Source organism: Mus caroli, unplaced genomic scaffold (genome assembly GCF_978045245.1).
Source record: "Mus caroli unplaced genomic scaffold, Mus_caroli_1 scaffold_3, whole genome shotgun sequence".
NCBI lineage: Eukaryota > Metazoa > Chordata > Mammalia > Rodentia > Muridae > Mus > Mus caroli.
In genome coordinates, this window is record NW_028227258.1 from 99,881,838 (window position 1) to 99,903,898 (window position 22,061).

At 41.9% G+C, this 22,061-nt stretch overlaps 1 protein-coding gene across 1 annotated transcript in view; it reads right to left on the bottom strand.

The window, feature by feature from the left end:
• The window catches only part of Arhgef26 (Rho guanine nucleotide exchange factor 26), a 115,791-nt gene that overhangs the window by 9,371 nt on the left and 84,359 nt on the right, over nt 1-22,061 (bottom strand). The window contains exons 10-11 of the mRNA XM_021158038.3: nt 20,625-20,779; nt 4,849-5,058 (exon numbers count right to left, since the gene is read on the bottom strand). Of these exons, the coding sequence (XP_021013697.1) occupies nt 4,849-5,058; nt 20,625-20,779 (365 nt within the window). The remainder of the gene's footprint in view (nt 1-4,848; nt 5,059-20,624; nt 20,780-22,061) is intronic.

Below are 22,061 nucleotides of genomic sequence, written 5' to 3' on the forward strand. Positions count from 1 at the left end.
CATGAATAAAGCAGTTTGAATAAGCAAAGACCTTCTTCATCAAGAATTGCAGCAGGGGTGGGGGTAGGTTGGGGGTGATCCTTTGTTGTAAAGAACGCTGCCTAGATCCCAGAGAAGGCTTTCTTCCTTTCTTCCAGTCCCTCCATACCTTGGCACTCATTGGGAAATTAGTCAAATTCCGCTCCAACCTGGGCTCAGCGTGGGTAGCGGACCTGTTCCCAACTTCTCAAAGTTCACAGCAGCATCTGGGTACACAGGAGTTTAAGAAGCATAGGATCTGTCCCAGATCTCTTGCCCAGAAGAACAGACTGAGACCTCTGTCTTAGACTGCATTCTGCCTTCCCTGAGCGGCATATCTGACACGCTAGCATCAAGGCACAAATGGACATGACTGCAAAATATAGGGAAACAAAGGCAGAACAAAGCAGAAAGCATCTTCCCTGCTGACTAGCTTTCATAATGCTAAAGAGTGCTCTACAGGCTACTAGGAGAGAATGGCACCAACTGTGAACCTTATGAACCAACAACCAGGCAAGATGTACTCACTACTGTAATAATGGCAAAACCATTACAGGGGCAACCAATGTTCTTTGATTGGATTCAGCCTAATCAAAACCCTATAGCTAGGGAAAACATAGGCCATAAGAGGCCTTAAGAGGCAACCTACTACTGCTGTTTAGCTAAATTGACACAAGTCAAACTGTTGTCTAAACATGTTTATACCCATAGACAAATGCTACTTTCAGCCTTAGTTAGAGAAGCTTCCCTTCACAGTACATGTATATGAATTCAGAGATGGTTGGCTGCTATATTAAGGGACAGTTGAGTGGAGAGCTCTATACCACCACTTTATGGCTCAGAAAATACTGAAGGAGAAAGTGATGGAAAGATGGAACAGATGATGGATAAGTAGAAGAGCTGTAGAATGCATCTCCTAGGCATCATGTGGCCATTGCAATCATGACCCCAGCAGCTGAGTTGCCTTCACTGGGCTGGCACAAGGCTTAATCTGTCAACAGTCATGGACAGAAAGGGGGATAACTAGAGAGGCACTGCCCATCTCTGCTGAGCTATTGGCCACTGCTGGGTTCTGGGTGAGAGCCACTGGTCAATCTGACAGGATCCATTGTATGTTCCATGCCCATGGTCACTCATGCGGCCCTAATTAAATACAATTATAAAAACCAAACAAAACCACATGAATGTGGGAAAGCCATGTGTAGGGAGGAGGGGGTGAAGAGATAGAGAGAAAGGGGCCTTAGAGGGTGAGAATACTCAGAATGCAGTATGTACACATATGGGCTGTCAAACTAAGTTTACTAATTAAAAAGTACATATTTTAAAAGGGTGACAGAGATTAACAAAGAACAACTTCCCTAAATATGGTTACTACTCTACCTTGCCTTGGATATAGAAAAACTAATTATTGTCTTTTTGTATCAGCCTAAAACTATGTTTTGGGAATCTGCTATATACAAAGAGGGGGAAAGACATGAACGGATCCAAGACTAGAGATTAGCAGTCAACAGTGCAGGGCGAGAAAGAATGTTTAGAATTCTGTCCATGTGGTTCAAAAGATAAACTCAGGAAGGAGACAGTAAGAAGGAAAATTAAGGAAAGATGAAACATACTGCTGTGCACTCAAACCCAGGAACATAGAGCAAACGTCATTTTCCTAACTTAACTGTTAATGGAGCATATTAATCAAATAACACATAAAAAGGAGAAAACTGCCAGGAGTGGTGGCACATGCTTTTAATACAGAAGGAGGCAAGGGAGGCAAATTTCTGAGTTCAAGTCCAACAGAGTGAGTTCCAGGATAGTCTGGGGTGAACAGAGAAAAACTATCTAGAAACAAGCAAGGAAGAGAAGAGAGGAGGGGAGGGAAGGGAAGGGGAGAGAAGAGAGAAGAGAGAAAAAGAAGAGAGAAGAGAAGAGAAGAGAAGAGAAGAGAAGAGAAGAGAAGAGAAGAGAAGAGAAGAGAGAAGCAGACCATAAATGTGGGGGCTCAGAGATGACTCAGTGGTCAGAGTGACTGCTCTGCAAATATAGCTGGATCATGGTGCCCTTATAACAAGTTAGATATTCTGACAAATACGATTATTCCAGCTGTAATAGTGTGCAGAGGCAGGGGCCTAAGACATAAGCCCCAGTTCAAGAAGAACCCGAGTCAGAAAGACCGAAAGGAAGTGAGTGAAAAGGACAGGAAGCTCTCTTCTGGCTTTTGTGTGTTGCACAGGCATGTATAATATACATGTATACATACATGCACAGACCTGTACCCAAAAGCACATGTTAAAAACCAAAAAAAAAAACCCCCAAAAACCAACAACTGTATATTTCACAAATCTTAGATGCAAAGAACACACCTTACACTGACTAGGACTGATTGTTCAAAACCAGATATCCCATACCATAGAGAAATAATAACTGGTTGTGGGGTAAACATAGCTTAAGTTGATTTAAAGAAAGATCATAATGTGTTATTAGTTTGTTCAGCTTTTATGTTTCCTGGCTTAAGTTTAAAACAAAACAAAAACAGAAAAGCAGGATCTAGGAACTAAACTACAGATGTATAACATGTGATAATTTGCTAGACATTTAAACAACCAATTGTCTGTGACATTGAGTGTATCTGTTTTAAGGAAAGGGCATTTTGGTGTCCTTTTTTTTCTCTACCAGTGCTGTTTTATATCTTGCCAGTATCTGTCCATTTATTTAAGAATTATGTTTATGTTAAGTGTATAAATGCTTTGTCCATGTGCATGAATGCACTGCAAAAATGCCTGGTATCCCCGGAGACCAGAAGAGGACACTCTAGATGCCCTGAAATCAGAGAGAGTTACAGACAATTTTAAACCACTGGAAAGTGGTGCTGGAAAGTGAACCCAGGTCCTCGGCCACTGTTGTTAGAGCAAGTGCTCTAACCACTGAGTGACCTCTCCAGACCAGTCTATTTATTAGTTTCTCAGCTGTAACAGTGCAGAGGAGGGAAGAGAAGAATTACAGTCCCTCCTTCTGTTCCCAGAGACTTCTGCCCCACCCCCACCCCCATCTCTTCTGGAATGTTCTCTCGCTATTAATGAAAGAACTACAAATATGAGTCATACTCATGGGTTTACGGGTGACATAACTAAAGACTCTGAGGAGATGTCTGGTGTAGAAAATGTACAACCACTCAGTTTAAGGCAAATCAAAGGCAAGAGGGTAGAACAGACTCTACAGTCCTGGGAAAGCATAGAGCCTTTACATAAAAGAGCAGGACACTGACTTAGAATGTCTAAGAAACAAGTAATGGAGATTTCATAAATGATGTTTGAGGCAGTCAGGAGAAGCTCTGTCAAGACATTAGTGAGGCCAGAATGAAGAACAAACGGGGGACAGAAGAGGAAATCACAAGCAAAAACAGCAGCACCCTCTCCTTTTCTAACTGCAAAGAGGGAGTTTCCAACCTTCTATGAATTTTCTGGAATGTCTAGACAAGTACTAACCCCCAAAGAGTTTAAGCTTTTCTTAAACTTGCACAAAATCCAGCATATTAATTCCATTCTTAAAAGAGGTTTCCGTACATACACAGAGGAAAAAAAAAAAAGTCTAGTTTTGCCTCTGATACCCAAGGACTTCTAGAGTTGAGCAGATGCTTTCCTTTCGCCAAGCCTGGACCGGGTTGTGTCCCATGCTGGTTTCTAGACACACAGACACAGGACACCTTCCTCTTCAAAGCAGCAGACACAGGGGGCAATGCTGGGAACTCTAGAGGCCTTTTCTACTGCTCAGGGGAAAGAACTGTGAGCCCATAAAAAAAGATCTCTTCTGTAAGAATATACATTTACATAAAGACTTCACTATAGTTGGGGCTGTTATTCACTACTATCTGCTGATCCATTGTAATCACTCTCCCTGAGAATGCTGGCAGACAAGGGTAGGGAACATGCAGGAACCTGAGAGGACGCAGCCATAGGGAACTCCTTTTCCTCCATTGCTGTATTTCCTAACCCACCACAGCTCCTGACCCACGGCGATGTCCAAGAGACTTCTTGTTTCCAAAGAATTTGGTCAGCAGTGTCAAAATGAACCAAATCATCAAAGTGGACTTGCAAACCAAGCCCTAATCCCCTCCTTCAGGGTGAGCACATTTAGTGCTGGTGAATCGACAGGCACAAGCAGAATCCCTGTCCTGCATTTCAGAAGTGGTCTGGGAAGAAGTATCGAGATATGCTTTCCTAAGCTGAGTATGTTCCTGGGAGTCCCTCTGCTCTGTCTGACTAAGGGCGGGTGATTCAGAAATTACTTCAAATTCAACTGAACATAGCAAAGTTTGCTTGGACTCTAACTACTATTAAATCATTTTGCCTAAATGGATGAGCCATTTTTCAAGACTGCAAACTGTAGCAACTGCAATGTGTTCATGTGAAATGTTAAGTGGCCATATCCTAGCTTTTGGCAGTAGAAGCAGCTTGGAGAGAGCTCCAAAAAGCCAGTGAGAGATTGCTGTAAAGCTACAGAACGTTCCAAATGAACTTGAATGAATGAATAAATAAAGGCTTCATCCTAGTGTTTTTGTTTATGAAAATGTCAGTGTTTAAATAAAATGCATTTGTCAATGAAACTGTTCAATTAAAATCCATCCATCTATCAAGATTTACAGGTCCGAAAAGTATGACCATTCCCTAGAGGTACTAAGGAGATCACATACATCTGCTAAAAGCACCTGAATGCTATGCTTAGTACACAGTAGGTACACAACAACAAAACTAAATAGGAGCCACTGTGTATGGAGAGCAAGAGCAGGTGGGCGAGACAAAGGGAGGTCAGGTACTCAGAACCTTCTCCTGCCTGTGTACTTACTGGGTCTCAGCGCCAAGTAGCATGTCCACCTTCTCACTGGCATGGTTGCTGAGGACAGTCAGGGTAAAGAGGTGAGTGGCAGAGTTCTGTCTTGAGTAAAGCATCGTGGAAGGGTTCTTCCCTGGAGAAGAATTAAGCTCTTCATTGTCACAGGATTCCACCAACAGCTGGTCCCTTAAGGAGTAATCATTGACATTGTAGCTTTCTTCACTAAAAGAAAGGGGGAGAATATTTTAATTTCTCAGTGGCTAGGACTGTGACACTGTCAGATTTCAAGTCACCTTTCCGGAGAAGTGGCCAGGACATCCAGAGGGAGGAGAGAATGACCTGTTGGATAACATGAATTGGAATCTGATTTTGATCTACCGATTATCAATTAAGAGAAGCACCAAAATTATGATAATTTTGTGAGACACTAAAGTACGTCTCAGATAAAAGAGCAATATATTTTTGAAAACACAGGTCATTTCTTACATGGACTTAAAAATCAACAAATGAAAAGTGAGCACTTCTTGAGTACAAACCTATGAGAAATTTCCACTGAAGATCCAAGTATCTGGCAGGCAACACCATGAGACTCACACTGCCATTTTAGGAACAATAAACAAATGTTAGATAGATGAAATGTTGAATAATTAACCCTATGAAGAGCTTCATAGGCTTTATTTGCCTCTGTTCTGTAACTGGTATAATCAGTAAGAGTTTCACACATCCTAATAATTGGTGCACCTGCCTGCTTTACACACGCCTTCACCACAAAATGAAGAGGACACCTTAAAAGCCTGCCCACGCTCTGGGTAGCCCCTACCCACTAATGACCACAGCAGAGGACACAAGTAGAACCCCAGAGGCCTAATGATAAAAATTGAACTTTAGCAGATCCCCCAAGGAGGCCTGCTTGCTCTGGCAAAGTGCCCAGTCCATCCTTCCAGATTCAGCCTTGTACTTCAGAAGCCACGAGGACATCCTGCTATGTCCCCACCCTTCCTTATCCTAGTCTCTCAGGATTCCTTATTCCACAGTATGAAGATGGCTAATCCCCCAGGACAATTGGCTCTTGAACACTTCCCACTGTGTCCTTCTGAGAGTGTCTTTCCTTAAGGAATTCAGTTAAGTCTTAAGCTTCAGCCTCTCATTGGAACCTTCTGTCTACCTTGCAATCAAGTAAGTTTCCTCTAACAGAATCTTGGTTCTCTCTAGAGATGCTGTATCTCCTAATGGCTCTGCTCGCTTCTACAAAATGCTGCCCTTCTGCTCCTAAGAAGGCCTAGACTCTAGAGCTTACACTGTTGGTCTCTGTCCCAATCACAAGCTTCTACAGATTTCAGAGTCTTCCAATATTACATTAGGACTCCCAAGCTTATCGCACCAATTATCAGGATTCGAGCAAGTCTCACTGATTATAACTGTTACAGAACAGTGGCAAACGAAGCCATGAAGCTCTTCACTGAGTTAATTATTACTTTCTTCTTTACATTCCAGGAACAGCTCCTTCTTTTGCTGTGGTCTCAAGGCTTTGACTTCTCCAATGGCTGCAGGTACTCAGCCTTCTCCCCACTCTTATCATTACCATCAAATGTGGCCTCTCCTTCATCTCAACAGCAGTCTAGACACACAGTGCTTTGTGCTCTACCAGGCACCTATCTTTCTAGCTCACCAACTCAAATCCTCGTCACCCAAACTTAATTAACCCACCGGTTCCTACTCAATGACTCTGACCGTTTCCCTGTTGATGGATTCCTCATGTCCCCTCACCTGTACATATCAAATTACCCATCTTGGATTCTTCTTGGCTGGCTAAAATCATGTCTTGCACCATGCTTATCTCCCTTGGTTCTACTTGTCTGGCAAATTCCAAATCTAGCTATAGATATCTCTTTCTGCTCTCTTCTGCTGTTATAGATAAACCTCAACTGAACTGAGGTAAGCAGACCGCCCTACAATAAATTCTAGTGTACTCTAGGAACAATGACATTATCTCATTTAGTAGCAAATAAAAGTATTTAAACTTAGAAGAGCTGGAAGAAAACTCCCTGTGTCCAAATATAGTAGGGGTTCTTTGAACAAAACATTTTGTTCAAAAGTTTGGGTGCCTTCTTTATTCAGCAGTTAACATTCTGCCTTGTAACTGTCCTTGGAAAACTATAGTTTTTTTGTTTCCTTCAAGTTTAGGTTGATAAACTGTCCACCCAGAAACAGCATATACAGTCTTCTCTAAAAACTAAATATACTTTCTGACCAAATCCATTGTTAGGATCATGTCTGTGTTCTCTGTAAGTTCCCATGTCAAGAAGATCTCCAAATCTGCCCCGAGGCTGCCACACCCAGACATATAAGTTGTTTTCACATCTAAATGAGGCCTATCAAAGCCCACATTACACTGAAAGGAAGAAAGCAGGACAGTGCACCTTACCATCAAACAGGGTTGTATCTTTAAAAGATCTTGTTTACTAGAAACAAAGAAGTCAATTGTTAGCAGGGCAGAAAATGTTTACAATGCCAGGACATCTTAGACATAAATTTAACAGCCCAGGATTCAGGATGTGCCTGTGCACACACCCTACCACTAATACCACTATCGCGCGCGCGCGCGCGCACACACACACACACACACACACACACACACACAAAGAGGCAGGAGAGATGAAGGCAAAAAAAAAGAAATGAAAGCAAAAGCAGTGTCTCGATATGAGCAGGAAAAACCACTTAGAAAATAGAGGTTGCTTGCTATTTTTCTTCCTATCTTGCTCTTTGGTCGCAGTCAAAAGCTGTAACATCATCACTCAGTGGCAATAATAAAAATCATTCTCTGGATAGCGAAATTGAAGAAATTAATATTTTATGGGTGCGATAGTTAGGTAGGCCCTGAAGAATAGTAGTTGCACTGGGATCAAGGTTCCTTCCAAAGAAACAAAAGTCCAAAGAATATGTGCATGACTGCCCTCATTTAGCATCAGGAAGCTTTGTTAGTTTGTCCCTGACAGACCTTAAGGACTAAGTTCCTAGGAGACAAATATTAACTGTGATGGCAAGTCTTTCCTCTGCTTCATTTTTTAGAATTTGTATCTTCCAGGATTTACCTAAATGAAAAAAAAAAAGCTAGAAAATTTTATTTCATCAATGCTTTGAATATGTTTTAGGAATCACTAAAGCCAGAAACAGATACATTTTTAAATTGTACACTAAATGTTCCTTTAAGCAATAAGTACAATGCCATGACTAAAAGCTGTGGTAGTTGCCTGACCCCGTTTAGACCAGTCAGCCTTTCCATGTCCACTTGAAATGGTAAAACTGTGATCCTCCTATTCACAGCTAGAAAACCTCACCTTTGGTATTTGTCCAAACTGTATGAATGGAGACCTTAGCTTATTTTAGATATCGAGATCCAAAGCCATTTCCAAGACAGATGTTTCCTGTCTGTCTTTTAAGTGATTACTCTCATTCATAAAAAAAAAAAAAGAAAAGAAAATCACTGCATTATATACCTATATAGAGCTAACACTTTACTAGTTTTTAAAAGTAGTGTTTTATAAAAACAAAAAACTTTATCATTTAATAGTAACAAATAAAGAAGTAAATAAATTGGTTATTTATCCCGGTCAGCCACCTTAAAACTCACGGAAACAAAAACTGACAAGTGGCTGGCTCACTCTTACAAAAATTTTTCTGGTATGTTCTCTCATACACTCACTACTACTACACAAACATCATGACCAAGAAGCAAGTTGAGGAGGAAAGGGTTTATTCAGCTTACACTTCCATACTGCTGTTCATCACCAAGGAAGTCAGGAACTCAAGCAGGTCAGAAAGCAGGAGCTGGTGCAGAGGCCATGGAGGGATGTTCTTTACTGGCTTGCTTCCCCTGGCTTGCTCAGCCTGCTTTCTTATAGAACCCAAGACTACCAGTCCAGGGATGGCACCACCCACAAGGGGCCCTCCCACTTGATCACTAATTGAGAAAATGCCTTTCAGCTGGATCTCATGGAGGCATTTCCCCAACTGAAGCTCCTTCCTCTGCGATAACTCCAGCTCATGTCAAGTTGACACAAAACCAGCCAGTACACTCACATATAGATATTCAGTCCCCCAGGAGTTCAGAATGATAGCCATTACTCCCCTGACTCTGAATCCCTCGATGACTGCATAAAACTCATTCTTCTGTCAATCGGCACCTGAAACCCCCTCACCCCCCAGTTCAGACCGGCTAGTGTGTGCTGGAGAAGGAGAAGGGAGCCCACACCAGGCACCTCTAGGCCAGGCTTTCCCCGTCCTGCTCACTCAGGTCCCAGAAGGCCAAACGGAGAGGGAAAGAAACAACTCTTTTCCTCGGGGAAGCTGACTCTAATCAGACTTCCCATGTTTGTCTCCATCATTTAACAAACATATGGTTGACACAATTTCTCAAACAATTTGAATCATGGAAGGAGGAAGTTGAATTGCTCAGAAAAAAAAAAAAAGCAAGTGGAAAAACCAACTTTCTTTGCTCAGAGGAGTTTACATGGAGACTTCCTCCCATTGTGCCACATGGTCACCACATTTGCAGCTGCCCGGGCTCCCCACTCTGTGCAAGGCGCTTCCGATCAGGTGCAGGGACCCATCAAGATCGAGGCCACAGTGATGAGTCTCCCCACTGAAATCCAAATGAAGTCCTAGTAACCTCTGTCCAGACTCTCCTCCTTTAAATAATTATCTTAAACAATATAAGGAGCTATCTGTTGAGAACAGGAAACCAAGATAAACACTTCTCATAGTTATTTTCTGTGTGGAGAAGCTCACACAATGTCTGGATGTATGCTGCATACCACTGAGGTGATGTGACATAAGCCTGACTGTGAAGTGTTTCTTTTTTCTTGTGATGCTAGGACTGGATCCCAGGGCCTTGAACATGCTGAGTCAGCACCGGAGCAATGCTTGCACCATCCTTGGCACCCCCTTTATTAGGCAAATAATTATGGAGCCCTTTACTTCCTGTCCCATGATGTCTATTCAGGTTGGGGCATTTCTTATAGGAAGCATTTATTTATGAATATTATTTATTACTTTTAGATCAGAAAGACATTTAAAGACAACGTAGAAGAAGTTCATGTTTAAATATCAAAATGATAGATACATGGAAATTTGCAGGATTAAGCAGAGAAATCTGAGAATTAAGCACCCATTTTGGCACAGTCGGTTTGGGGAAGGGGAAGGACAGAATGAGGACAAAGGGACATTAATCTGCAATTTTGCTCAGCTTGGGGTTTCTTTTTGGTTTAAGAGGAGCATGTCTAGCATTAACTCCCATGGCAAGTTTGAGCAATGAGTATGTTAGTGTGTGATGATTTTCTGTACACTTGACCTATTTTAAAGTAAATTTAAAAATAAAATGTGTTTTAAATCCTAAGTGCATAGATGTGAAGACTATTAGTAGTCCAGGTGTCTGTGGATGCTTAAGTGTGTGGTTGAATCAAGCAGAAGGGGATGGGATGTCTTATCTGTCCTACTGACTAGCCAACTGTGTGGAGAATACATCACTGACTGCAATATAACCATAAAGCCACCATGAATTCACTACAATGACTGAGAAAAAGAACTCCACATAATGACTCTCCTACATATTAATGACACCCAGTTAAGTAATATGATCAATGAGAATTGGTAAGATGGACTCAGGGGATAACAGTTGCTCTAAGGACTTGAGATTAGTACCCAAGCTCATGGTGGTAGGGGAGAATTGAATGCCACAAGTTCTCTTCTGACCTTCACATACATGCTATGACTCTCCTACTTTCATGTGCACACACACACACAAACAACACTTGCATGTGCACACAAATAAATGAAGCAGAAAGTTCAAGACAAATATATAATTGATGGACTTATTTATAACATCAGAAAATCTCTTAAGATATTTGTTATGCATGGGAGCTCAAAGAAACTGGGCCACCAACCAGGGAACATTCAGGGGCTAGACCCTACACATCTGTAGAAACTGTGCAGCTTGGTCTTCATGTGGGACCTTTAACAAGTGGAGCAAGGGCTGTCTTGGTCTTTGTTTCCTGCCATTGGATCACTTTTGTCCTACCTGAACTGCCTGGTTGGGCCTCAATGGGAGAAGATATGCCCAGTCCTACTGCGACTAGATGCCCCAGCGTGGGAGGTGCCCAAGGGGAGGGGCTTTCCCTCTCTGAGAAGGGGAGGAACAATTTGGGGAGGGATTTATAAGGGTGGGACTGGAAGGATAGGAGGGAGGCAGGCTGCTATCAGCATGTAAAGTGAATTTAAAAAACAATACATTATTGGAAAAAGTAAAATAAAAAATAATAATTAAAAAAGATATTTGTGATGAAGCTTGCCAGGACTTTCTATATGAAGACAACCTTGGTAAGTATCTGCTTTTCTAGTGTAACTTACAATTTTAATCCAATCAATACAACTCTTCAAAAATAGTTTTGTGGGGAGACTTGAGTAGAGAGGCTAGTTGAGTTATTTTAATCATGTGGGAAAATAAACATGCAGAAACAACAAGGTGAAAATGATATGTTCCTTGGGTAGACATTTATAAATGTATAGTTGTTCAAGAACCAGGCCTGGACATGAATTGACATAGGAACTAGTGAAATAAACTGATGAATTCAGAAACCAATTTATACATACTTAAGGACTTAATGAATGATATGGGTGGTATTGATATGAGGCATTGATAACCAATAAATAACTTCAGGAGATTTGGAGAAACATCTGACATTGCCTAAAAATTTGCATTCCAAAGTCATTCCTTAAGGCAGGTTGAATCCTTTGATTGGGTATGTCCATGTCTGCAAGAGTCCTAAGGAGGTGGATGGTGAGTAACAAGACAAGTCAGACCTGCCTTGTGGTGAGCCATAGATTTTAAAATATGTGCTGCGCTGTGGAGGAGTCTCACCTTGATCCTTACTTGTTATCATCCTAGATACCCACTCTTGTTGGCCAGAGAGGAGGGAGAAAGGATAGTTGACCAAAATGCATCCATGGGATGAAGGAAAGAAAATTTGGCAGGGAAGGCCAAAGGTTATAATGCAAAGGACAGCCTCCCTACTGTTTTCTGTGCCAGGAGAACATGTGCATATATTTCACACTCATCTGAGAACTCTCTCACATGGACCAAGTACAAGTGAAGGGAACCTAAGCAACACTTTCAATTCTTCCTTTTGTAAAAAGTTAAATTAAGAGAGAAGTGTACTACAGAGATTTTTTTCCAAAACAGCACAATGACTCCCAGCATTCATCCTCAAGGTAGTGGAATAGGTTTTTTAATCTATCCAGTAAGTGTTTTCCATAGGTTTTGTTTATAACATTCACACAGCCACTGTCCTAAAAAAAAAAGACAAAAACAGGCCAGCACAAAGAAAAAATGTCTCCCAAGCCAGCAGTTGCCTGGGAATCCTCAGACCAGCACTCACAGGCCAGAGAAATGGAACACTGCCCCAAGGTCACAATGGCCCAGCAACCCATGAAATCCAATGCCAGGGGCTTTGCCATTATTCTCCTGGATGTCAGCACAGAAGTCAACTGTGTTGTGCACCTGTGGCATTCTGAAATGCTATTTCCCCTTTTAGTGCCTTCCATGACATTTCCCAGACATTCTTCTTCAGAGTCACTCCTGTACAAACACTTGTTTTTCTCACAGGGATGTCACGGGCCTGTGACTCTCCCAGGAGGGGTGAGACCCGGAGCATAGAGGATTGCAAGGAATCAGTTCATTGTGTTTTCCTTCAGGGCGTGCACATGAGACCTTCCTCTGCAGATTTCAACTTGTTTCCCTCCTCATTCAACAGCCTGGTTTCAAAATCCCTACACTTGCTTTTGTGCTTCACTGGCATTAAAATGCTCCAGTCAAACATTGCTGACACAGAGGACATTGAACAATGCTGGAGTTTATTTCAAGTTAAGGAATTAAAAAAAAAAACGAAAGAAAGACAGAAAAAAACCAAAACCCTGATTTACCTGATTGAGATAGATTTCATGTATAAAGGTTAGCTTAAGACAATCCTAAGAAGTTAAGTTTCATGGAATTTCCAGAAGTTGTGGATTTCAGCATAGTAGGTAAGGTTACAGATCTGACCCCAAAGGCCTGCTTAGACTTAGCCTGTCACACTTCTGCTCTGTAGACCTGAGCAGGGTTCCAATCCTCTCCATGCTTCACGGCTCTCATCTGCACAATGACAGTAACAGTACCAAGGCACCAACTTGTCGTGGAGATTAAATGAGATAAAATGCATATTATCTTTTTTGTTGTATATAGCCTTTATAAGCGTTCCTGGATTATACCAAATGTTAGCTATTTCTTTTGTTTGTTTTGCTAATCGAGTACTACCCATTTAAATTGCCTGACAATTTTATAAAGACCTGATAATTACATATGCCCGGTAAATGGTCAAGTGAACTAAGCAGGATTCAAATTAAATATTAATATCATGAATTCATGATTTTCCAAGAGCTCTGACTAGCACAGAAGGAGCAATATTTATGCTGAAACTAGTTTCAAATACCCTTACTTCTTCAGTTCCTCAAAATAGCTCTCAAGAATAACAAACACGCCACATACTTCCTATCTATTGTCCAGAGAAAAACAGATTAGAAGTGAGGATCGCATTCACTGGTAGGTTATGATTATTTGACACCAAAAAGAGAGAGAGGCAGAGGGTGCAGGACAGTCTGAGACTGCACAACAACCAGAGTCCACAGCCCAACACCAGCAATGCCCCTCATACTGGAGTAAGAGGAGATAAGCACTTCTAAGAGGCTATAAGCACCTTGCTAGAGCTTTCTACCTGCAGTGACCAGGACACAGCATGATCAGAGAACAACCTCTTGCACAAGTAACAAGGTTACTCCATGTGGTTTGAATACGCTTGAGCCAGGGAGTGGCACTATTGGGAGGTGTGGCCTTGTTGGTGAAAGAGTATCACTTTGCGGGTAGGCTTTGAGACCCTTTTCCTAGCTGTCTGGAAGTCAATCTTCTGTTTGCCTTCAGAACAAGATATAGTGCTCTTAGCTTCTCCAGCACCATGCCTGCCTGGATGCTGACATGATTCCCGCCATGATGATAATGGACTGAACCTCTGAACCTGTAAGCCAGCCCCAATTAAAATTTGTTGCTTTTTAAGAGTTGCCTTGGTCATGGTGTCTGTTCATAGCAATGAATACCCAAACGGAGACACTCGAGATGACAGGAATCACCTCCACACTCAAGTTTAGGATAAGCGCCATTGATTTACAACAATGAAAATGAGAACTGCAGGCTGTACTTTACTATCATGAGGGGGCAGGTTCCAGGAACCTACGAAAATGTCAAAATCTGAGAATAAGTTATGTCTGTTATACAAAAGTGTATATTTGCCTATAACCTTCTCATATCATGTTTTTAAACATGCTCTGCATTAACTATAATAACTGTCACACTATGAAGATAATTGCTATGCCAAACTATCTAGAGTAACTATGAAAACATCTATATAAGCAAAGCAACGAAGCCTCGCCCCTTATTTTTTATCTACCAAGGGCTCTGAGTTCATGGAAATAGGGACTGACTACAAGGGACTCCTCTTGGATCCACAGGAAAGGACAGAGCTAGAAAAATCCCCCCACTCCCAAAAAGCAGTCACCACCCACATCTCTTTGTGAAGAATGAGCTTATGTCACTAGCTATCCCTCCCCTTGATAACTGTGGTGCGTGACAGGGAGAGACAGACATTTATTCCCAAATCACTCCAATTTCAAAGGCCATAAAATCAGACCTGGTCTGGCAGTATGCCACAGCCTTCAGATGTGAAACATGGCAAGAAGACTTTAGACTATATTTTAAGCAATGAAATAGTACAGGGGTAATAGTTTGATTTGTGGCAAGACTTTTTAAGAGTTGATATACTCATCGCTGAATTAAAATTCATAGTATCAGTTACTTTGTAGGGATTACTGCAGACGCTAAGCCTTTGTGTGTACGATCTTACTGCATTTGCACACACTCCATAAAGATGACATTACTACCTACCCTGTACAGATAGGATGGCTGAGGTATTGAGATGCTGAAAATGCCCTGCACAAAGTCATGTGGTCAGGAACCTCATTCATTCCCCAGGTATTGATACTGTGCTACTCTGCAATGGTGCTTTGTACAGGGAGTAGCAATGTCATTTCTCCTTAGAGGCATGGAAGAAAATACTTTGTGTTATCAATGTAATAAGGAATGGAAGGGAACAGTGAGAAACAATAAAACAGACATGAAAACCCATTCTCTCATTTGTCTCCCTTCTCACTGTCTTCAATTTAGAAGCAAATGCTACAATGTTCCGCACGCTTAGTGTATCCTGGAGCAAAACTGACTTGAGTCAGAATTCTTTAAGGTTGATTTCTCAAGACATTTATTCTGCAGAGAAAGACAACTTACGTCAGGTAGTTTCAGTTTTCTATAACTGGAAAGAACATTACCATGGAAAAACTTATGACAGGATGGAACCAGGCCAGGACTCTTCCAAAGAGCCTACATTGCCTGAAGTCACTGGGCATTCAAACCTTGACCTCAGGATGGTGACCTGGTGGTTCCACTATAGAGACTCCATCTTCTAAACGCGAGAGGCTTGTCACAGAGCTGAGTTATGTGTCTAAGATCCAGGTTTAAGGATCCAGAGAAGAAAAAAGAACTCGGGATTTCCCAAACCCAATTTGTTTCTCTCATTTTGTTTTGTGAATGCAAGTGTGAGAGCGGGTGACAGCGCAGTATTTTTACTACTTAAACCATTTTATATGAGAACACATTGCCTGGTAGCCTAAAACATTAGTCAATACTATGATAAATATAAAAATCAAGTAAAAATTGCCTCTGTAGAGTAGTTTCACAGTCTCAAGGTCTGTAAATTGAAGTTACACGGCATTTACAGAAGTATATGGGTGATATTCCAGAAAATGTCAGAAGCCACATAACTAACAAGGTTCAGATTTGTTTTTATCAAGATTAAGTAATCATAGTGGTTGTTTAGGAAGTAAAGTTGTAGCTGAGTTGGTAGAGTGCCTTCCTACTAAGCACAAAGTCCTGAGCTCCCAGAGCCATATAACATAGTGGTGCTCCACACCAATAACCCTAACACTCTGAAGGTGGGGGAAGGAGGAGGAGCACCATGGCTACAGGAGCACCATGGGCTACATAAGCACTTGGCTACAGGAGCACCATGGCTACAGGAGCACTTGGCTACAGGAGCACCATGGCTACAGGAGCACACCATGGCTACAAAAGCACCATGGCTACAGGAGCACCATGGCTACAGGAACACATGGCTACAGGAGCACCATGGCTACAGGAGCACCATGGCTACAGGAGTAGTTGGCTACAGGAGCACCATGGCTACAGGAGCACCATGGCTACAGGAGTAGTTGGCTACAGGAGCACCATGGCTACAGGAGTAGTTGGCTACAAGAACACCATAGCTACAGGAGCACCATGACTACAGGAACAACATGGATACAGGAGCCCTTGGCTACAGGGTGAGGGCAAGGCTAGCCCAAAATGTGTGTTGAAAGGAAGGGGGGGGGAGAGAGAAATAATAGAAAAGAGAATGAAAGTGTATTACTTATAAAGATAGTACCCCAAACCAAGAAAGACATAAACATAAATGTCCCTCCTGAAAGTCTGAGCCAAAGGAAAACTGAATAATAAGAATGCACCAGGAAAGGCTCACAGAGATACACAAAAAGGAAAATCTACACACAAGCCACATTTCTACAACCTAAGACACCATGACTGTGATCTAACCCAAATATCCTCAGATGGACCCCCAGGAGAAATAATCTGGTCCACTGCATGATCAATAAGCTCCCAAGGATCACTAAGTTTGCCATGAGTAAGACAGAAGGCAACTTGTATGCACTGTGGAGGACAAGGCTATATCAAGCCAGATACCAAGATGCTCTAGACATGAGACAGAATAAATGGTGTGTCCATGCCATGGGACTTCTGCTCAGCCATCTGTGGTATATGAATGAAAATGGCCCCAGGGGCTCATCCAGAGTGTCACTATTTGAAAGCATTAGGAGCTGTGGCCTCCTGGAGGGAGAGTGTCACTGCAGGTGGGCTTTGGACAAGGGATTTCAGAAATCCAAGCCAGGCCCAGTCTGTCTGTCTGTCTCTGTCTCTCTGTCTCTATCTCTCTCCCTTACCTGTGGAACTCTCAGCTTCTTCTCCTGTACCATGTCTGCCTGCCTGCTGTCATGCTCCTTGTCATGACAACAATACACTAAACCTCCAAAACTATAAGCAAGTCCCAAGTACCAATTAAATGCTTTCTTTCATAAGAGTTTCTGTGGTCACTGTAGTCCCTGAGTGGAATACCACAGGAGCTGTCAAAGGAGTTACACTTCCTGTCCCAGCCATGGCAATATACCACCACAGGAGGCACCTCCTTTCCCACCTCAGCCTGCAGCCATCATGAGGTACAACCACAGGAGCTCAGGACTTTAAATCCTACCAATCCTCATTCTGTAAATCTCTGCCCTGAAAAGCTCTGCTCCCTAAGAAATACTATATAAGCCCTGCCCTTTGTTTAATTTGCTGCTGTCCTCTCTCAGGTGCAGAGGCTGCCACCCATGGATTCGTCCCTCCACACCCTAGATCTTCCTAATAAATCTTTAATGAGACTTGCTGTCTGATATAACTCTCTCATCAGAAGAAGCCAAGAATCAAAGAAGTGGGTCAAGGTGGTGATGGTAAGTGGTCAGGGAATGTGGTGGTTTGGACTGTATGCTGCAAAGAAGTGTGATGGAGTACTGTAGTCAAGTCACAGTGGACTGAAGCAGACTCTATCTAATAACTAAGTGATTCGAAGTAGGGGGATGACTGACAGAGGCACAGCAGAGAAGCAGGACATATGGAAACACAGGCCAACTGGAACGCATGCTTGTGGGCAGGCCTTCTGGACTCCTAAGCCACTCATTTTGTATTTCTGTGATACAGCAGCTACTGGAGATGCTCAGGGACAGAGATTCTGCTCTCAGAGTCAAGTAGAACTAAGGGAAAAGATTGAGCATATACAAGGTATTAAATAAATGTAAGATAGTCAATTGCCTTAGAAACTTTGAGAGTTTTAACCAATTAAGGTCTTAGATTCAGTTTATGCATTTCAAAAATAGGACCAATTGTACCAAACTCCATGAGGCTGTACATGTGGATATAGTCAGGAGCACACTGATTGTGTTAGTACATATTAATCTACTACTATCTGGTAACATATTATCTTAGGAATTTGTTGCTGTGAAGGGATACCATGACCCAACTCTTTTTTTGTTTTGTTTTGTTTTGTTTTTGTTTGTTTGTTTGTTTGTTTGTTTTGTTTTTCGAGACAGGGTTTCTCTGTGTATCCCTGGCTGTCCTGGAACTCACTCTGTAGACCAAGCTAGCCTCAAACTCAGAAATCCACATGCCTCTGCCTCCCAAGTGCTGGGATTAAAGGCGTATGCCACCACTGCCTGGCCCTAAGACAACTCTTATAAAGACAAACATTTACTTGGGGCTGGCTTACAATTTCACAGGTTCTGTCCATTATCATCATAGTGGGAAGCTTGGCATCCTACAGACAGTCTTGGTGCTGAAGGAGCCAAGAGTTCTACATCCTGATCCAAAGGCATCCAGGAGGAGGCTCTGATTCCACACTGGGTGGAGCTTGAGCATAGAGATCTGAAAGTGATATACTTCCTCTAGCAAGACCACACAGACCTCCTAGTAGTGCCATGAGCCAAGCATTCAAACACATGAGTCTGTGGGGGCCAAACCTATTCAAACCACCACACTTACCATGCTTATAATACAATATTACTATTACTGCTGTATCAAGCCAGAAAGCAAAGCTGGTTTAAGGTCTGGTGTTGTTCCAAAGTAGCTCTTACCTGGGGAGGCATTAGGCCACACCTAGAGATGGTTTTGTTATCATAGTGGGAGGAAGTGCTATTAGCACACCATGGAGAACCAGCAAAGATACTACTTAACACTCCATCATGGATCCACCCCATAGCAAAGAGGCAAAGGCCCCATGTCCGCACTGCTGAGGTCAGAGATCCAAAACCAAAGAATTCACCTTCTCATCAAATCACACTTGAAATTTGGAAAGATAAACTATTAATAAAGTAGCTAACAAGCAACCCAGACCTGACTTAAAAAATATATTTACATTTTCTTCTAATTAAAAAAGTAAAACACCAACAATAAAACAAAACAACCAACACTGCCTTTGAAGAGAGAGAGAGAGCCCCATAAGCTAACCATCAAGTCCTGCTCTGCAAGCACCAGCTACATTCGGAAGAACCACGTGCTGAATGCTACTGGAGACCGAGCAGCTAAACCCCTTGCCTTAACCTTATAATTCCAACCAGTCAGTGGGTGGCTGGATCAGTCCTAGAGAGCTGGCACAGATAATGATCCCTTATCTCTCCCTTGTAGCCACGTCTGAATTATTGCCCGACTCCAAGTGGGTTATATCTCCTGTGCTGCTGCCTCTGGCATGCAAAGCATCTGCAGTTGCCTCCTTAACGCTACTGTGTAAATACAGCAGCGCATACTGTACATTTCAAACCCAGCCTGTTTACCAAGCCTCTTTCCCACAGACTGACATCATGGACAAGCAGCGTATCTAATGATATTTACTCAGTTGAGAGAACTTTAGAGAGGTGGTGACCCTATGGACAGGGCAAGAAAACATCAGTTTTGACAGAAGTTCATTAGGTTCTCAGGTTGTCCTCTCTACTGGGAACATATGACTAGCTCTTTTGTTCATGATGATTACCATTCCAAAAACCTGTGAGCACATAAATTTCACATAGAAATCAACATGACATGTGACGGCAAAGCCACCTGTGAAGAACAAAATCAGCTGCTGAGTAAGATAACATATGCCTTAATTCTGTATTTATTCACTAGTTCTGCACAAGTTTATCAATAAAAGCTGCACTATCCTGGTTTGAGAACCTTATCTAAAGATGATATCTTTCATCAAGTTATCAGTGAACATGTCTCAGTGAACCCAAAGTTTTAACTCAGCCATTGAGTTGAATGACAAAGTAGACAATACCATGCCAATTTTAAATACAGGGAGCAGTGCCATCCCTAAGTAGGTAGTCCTGGGTGATATAAGTCATAGCCTAGTGTGTGTGTGTGTGTGTGTGTGTGCTTGTGTCTGTCCTGAGAACTGTTTGAGATAAAAACTGTAAAGATAAGGCTTGTATGGACCTCTTCCTGGTCATCTCAAGAAGAATATGAATGCAGAGCACAAAGGCAGAAGGAGAAACACACTTTCCAACCAACTAAGATACTTCATTCCCCCATGGAGGGAACACATTCAGCACCCAGCCATTTATGGGCACATCAGCTACATAACCATTACGAACATTTTTTAAATTGAATCAAAAAGCATACTGGAGTTGCCTGTAGCATGTCCTTAACCTTTTTTTTTTTTTTTTTTTTTTTGATTTATACAAGAGGTCTACGACAGAAGTAGTTTGAAAAATGGTATTGGAATAGAGTGTAGCCTCCCCAGGCATGGAGGGATTACGGAGTGATGTGGATACATCCAATGCTCAGAATACTAACTTATACTGCAAAAGTTCATTCAAGCCTACCCGGGATCAAGAGGCTCACAGTTAAGACATAACGATACTTGGGCTTAGAGACAGTGAAGGCCAAATGTGACTTTGATTCAGTACTTAGGATTTATACATCTACTACCCACACTTGAGAAGGATGATGCTCTAATAGGCAACCCTTAGCTGGTGCTCACCTCTTCTTCTTCGTGATAATAAGCACATCATTGAACAGGAAGAAGTAGACCTGCTGTTTGGACATTCTCTTGGAGAACAGCACTGTGTCTTCCACATAGGCTGTCAACTCCCCTCTTTTCACCAACCACCGGGAAGAGGAGACCAGGGGGAAAGGCTGTAAAGAGAGAGAAGCTCAGTACCCACCTCCAAGTGAAGACCAATAAGACATTATAATCTCGAGATGTATCATTATCTGGCAGGCAAACCGAGGCAAAATACACTTGGAGATGGCATATTCTCCAAGAGAAAATAGCATTTATTTTTGAACATTAAAAACATATTGGCTTACCCATACAAAACCAAAACCACAAGAAAATGTTATTGGGCCACAAAATTCTGACTTTGCTATTAACTCTGAACTAGAAAAGAATCCTGGAGTAACTTAAAATTGAAAAACTTGGTGACAAAAATCTATCAGTTGTTGTAAGTATCTCAAAGTAGAATATAAACATGGGAACTCATAGATACCAGTAGGTGCCGAGAGACAAGTCTAAAAGTCTCTATTCACTTTATGAACTACTAAAGGACTTTTCAAGAAACAAAACCAAAACAAACAAAAAATTAAAATAAACAAACAAATGAAAGAAATCTATAGAAATCTACTGAGCCATATACTCAAGACCATGTGTTTTTAAGTTCATACAGTTTGCACTGGGGAAATGCATCCTTGAAAGCTTCGTGCTCCTGTCTGGCTATGAAAAGAGACTCCTTCTCCAGATCCCTCATAATCTCCCAGAAAAGGCTGCATCCAAGGAATTACATACTGCTTTTTCTCTAGTCAGCTTTGTATAAGCCAAGTGGAAAACTCTCAGAACCACAGACTAATGTGTGCCCCTTAGAGTTTTTTTCTCCTTTTTAAAAGAAAATAAAGCTACTAGAAATACATAGTGCCCCAAAAATTGATTTAACAACACATATCCATAAAAGAAGCAAAAGTTCCAAGGTATACAGAATAAAGGCACAGTAATACGGCACAGCAGATGTCATTCTGTTACATGAAGAATGATTAAAAATAGCTAAAGGAAATTGAGGATATTATGGAGGAAATGAAGAAGTAAAAAAAGTTTTAAAAAAAGGGATTTCAGTTTTCCAACTTTATAAAGAGCTTTTTATAAGAAGGTTGTTCACACACAGATTCACACAGATTCAGCAAGGAAGATGCAAGGTCCTGCCTAAACCCAAGCTTTGCAAACTGGTTTTTAAGGAAGGCCGTGGAGTTTCCGGTTCCTTTAAAATCATACAATTATCTAACAGGAACAGCAGGGCCCTCCCTGTAAGGTCAACAGAGAAAGGACTGCTTATGATACCTCTGATCAGTGTGCTTAGGAATCCCTACAAAAACATCTGTCAGGATGGGTCCCCAGGAGCTGCAGATGCTGGAAGCACAAGGCTGTCTT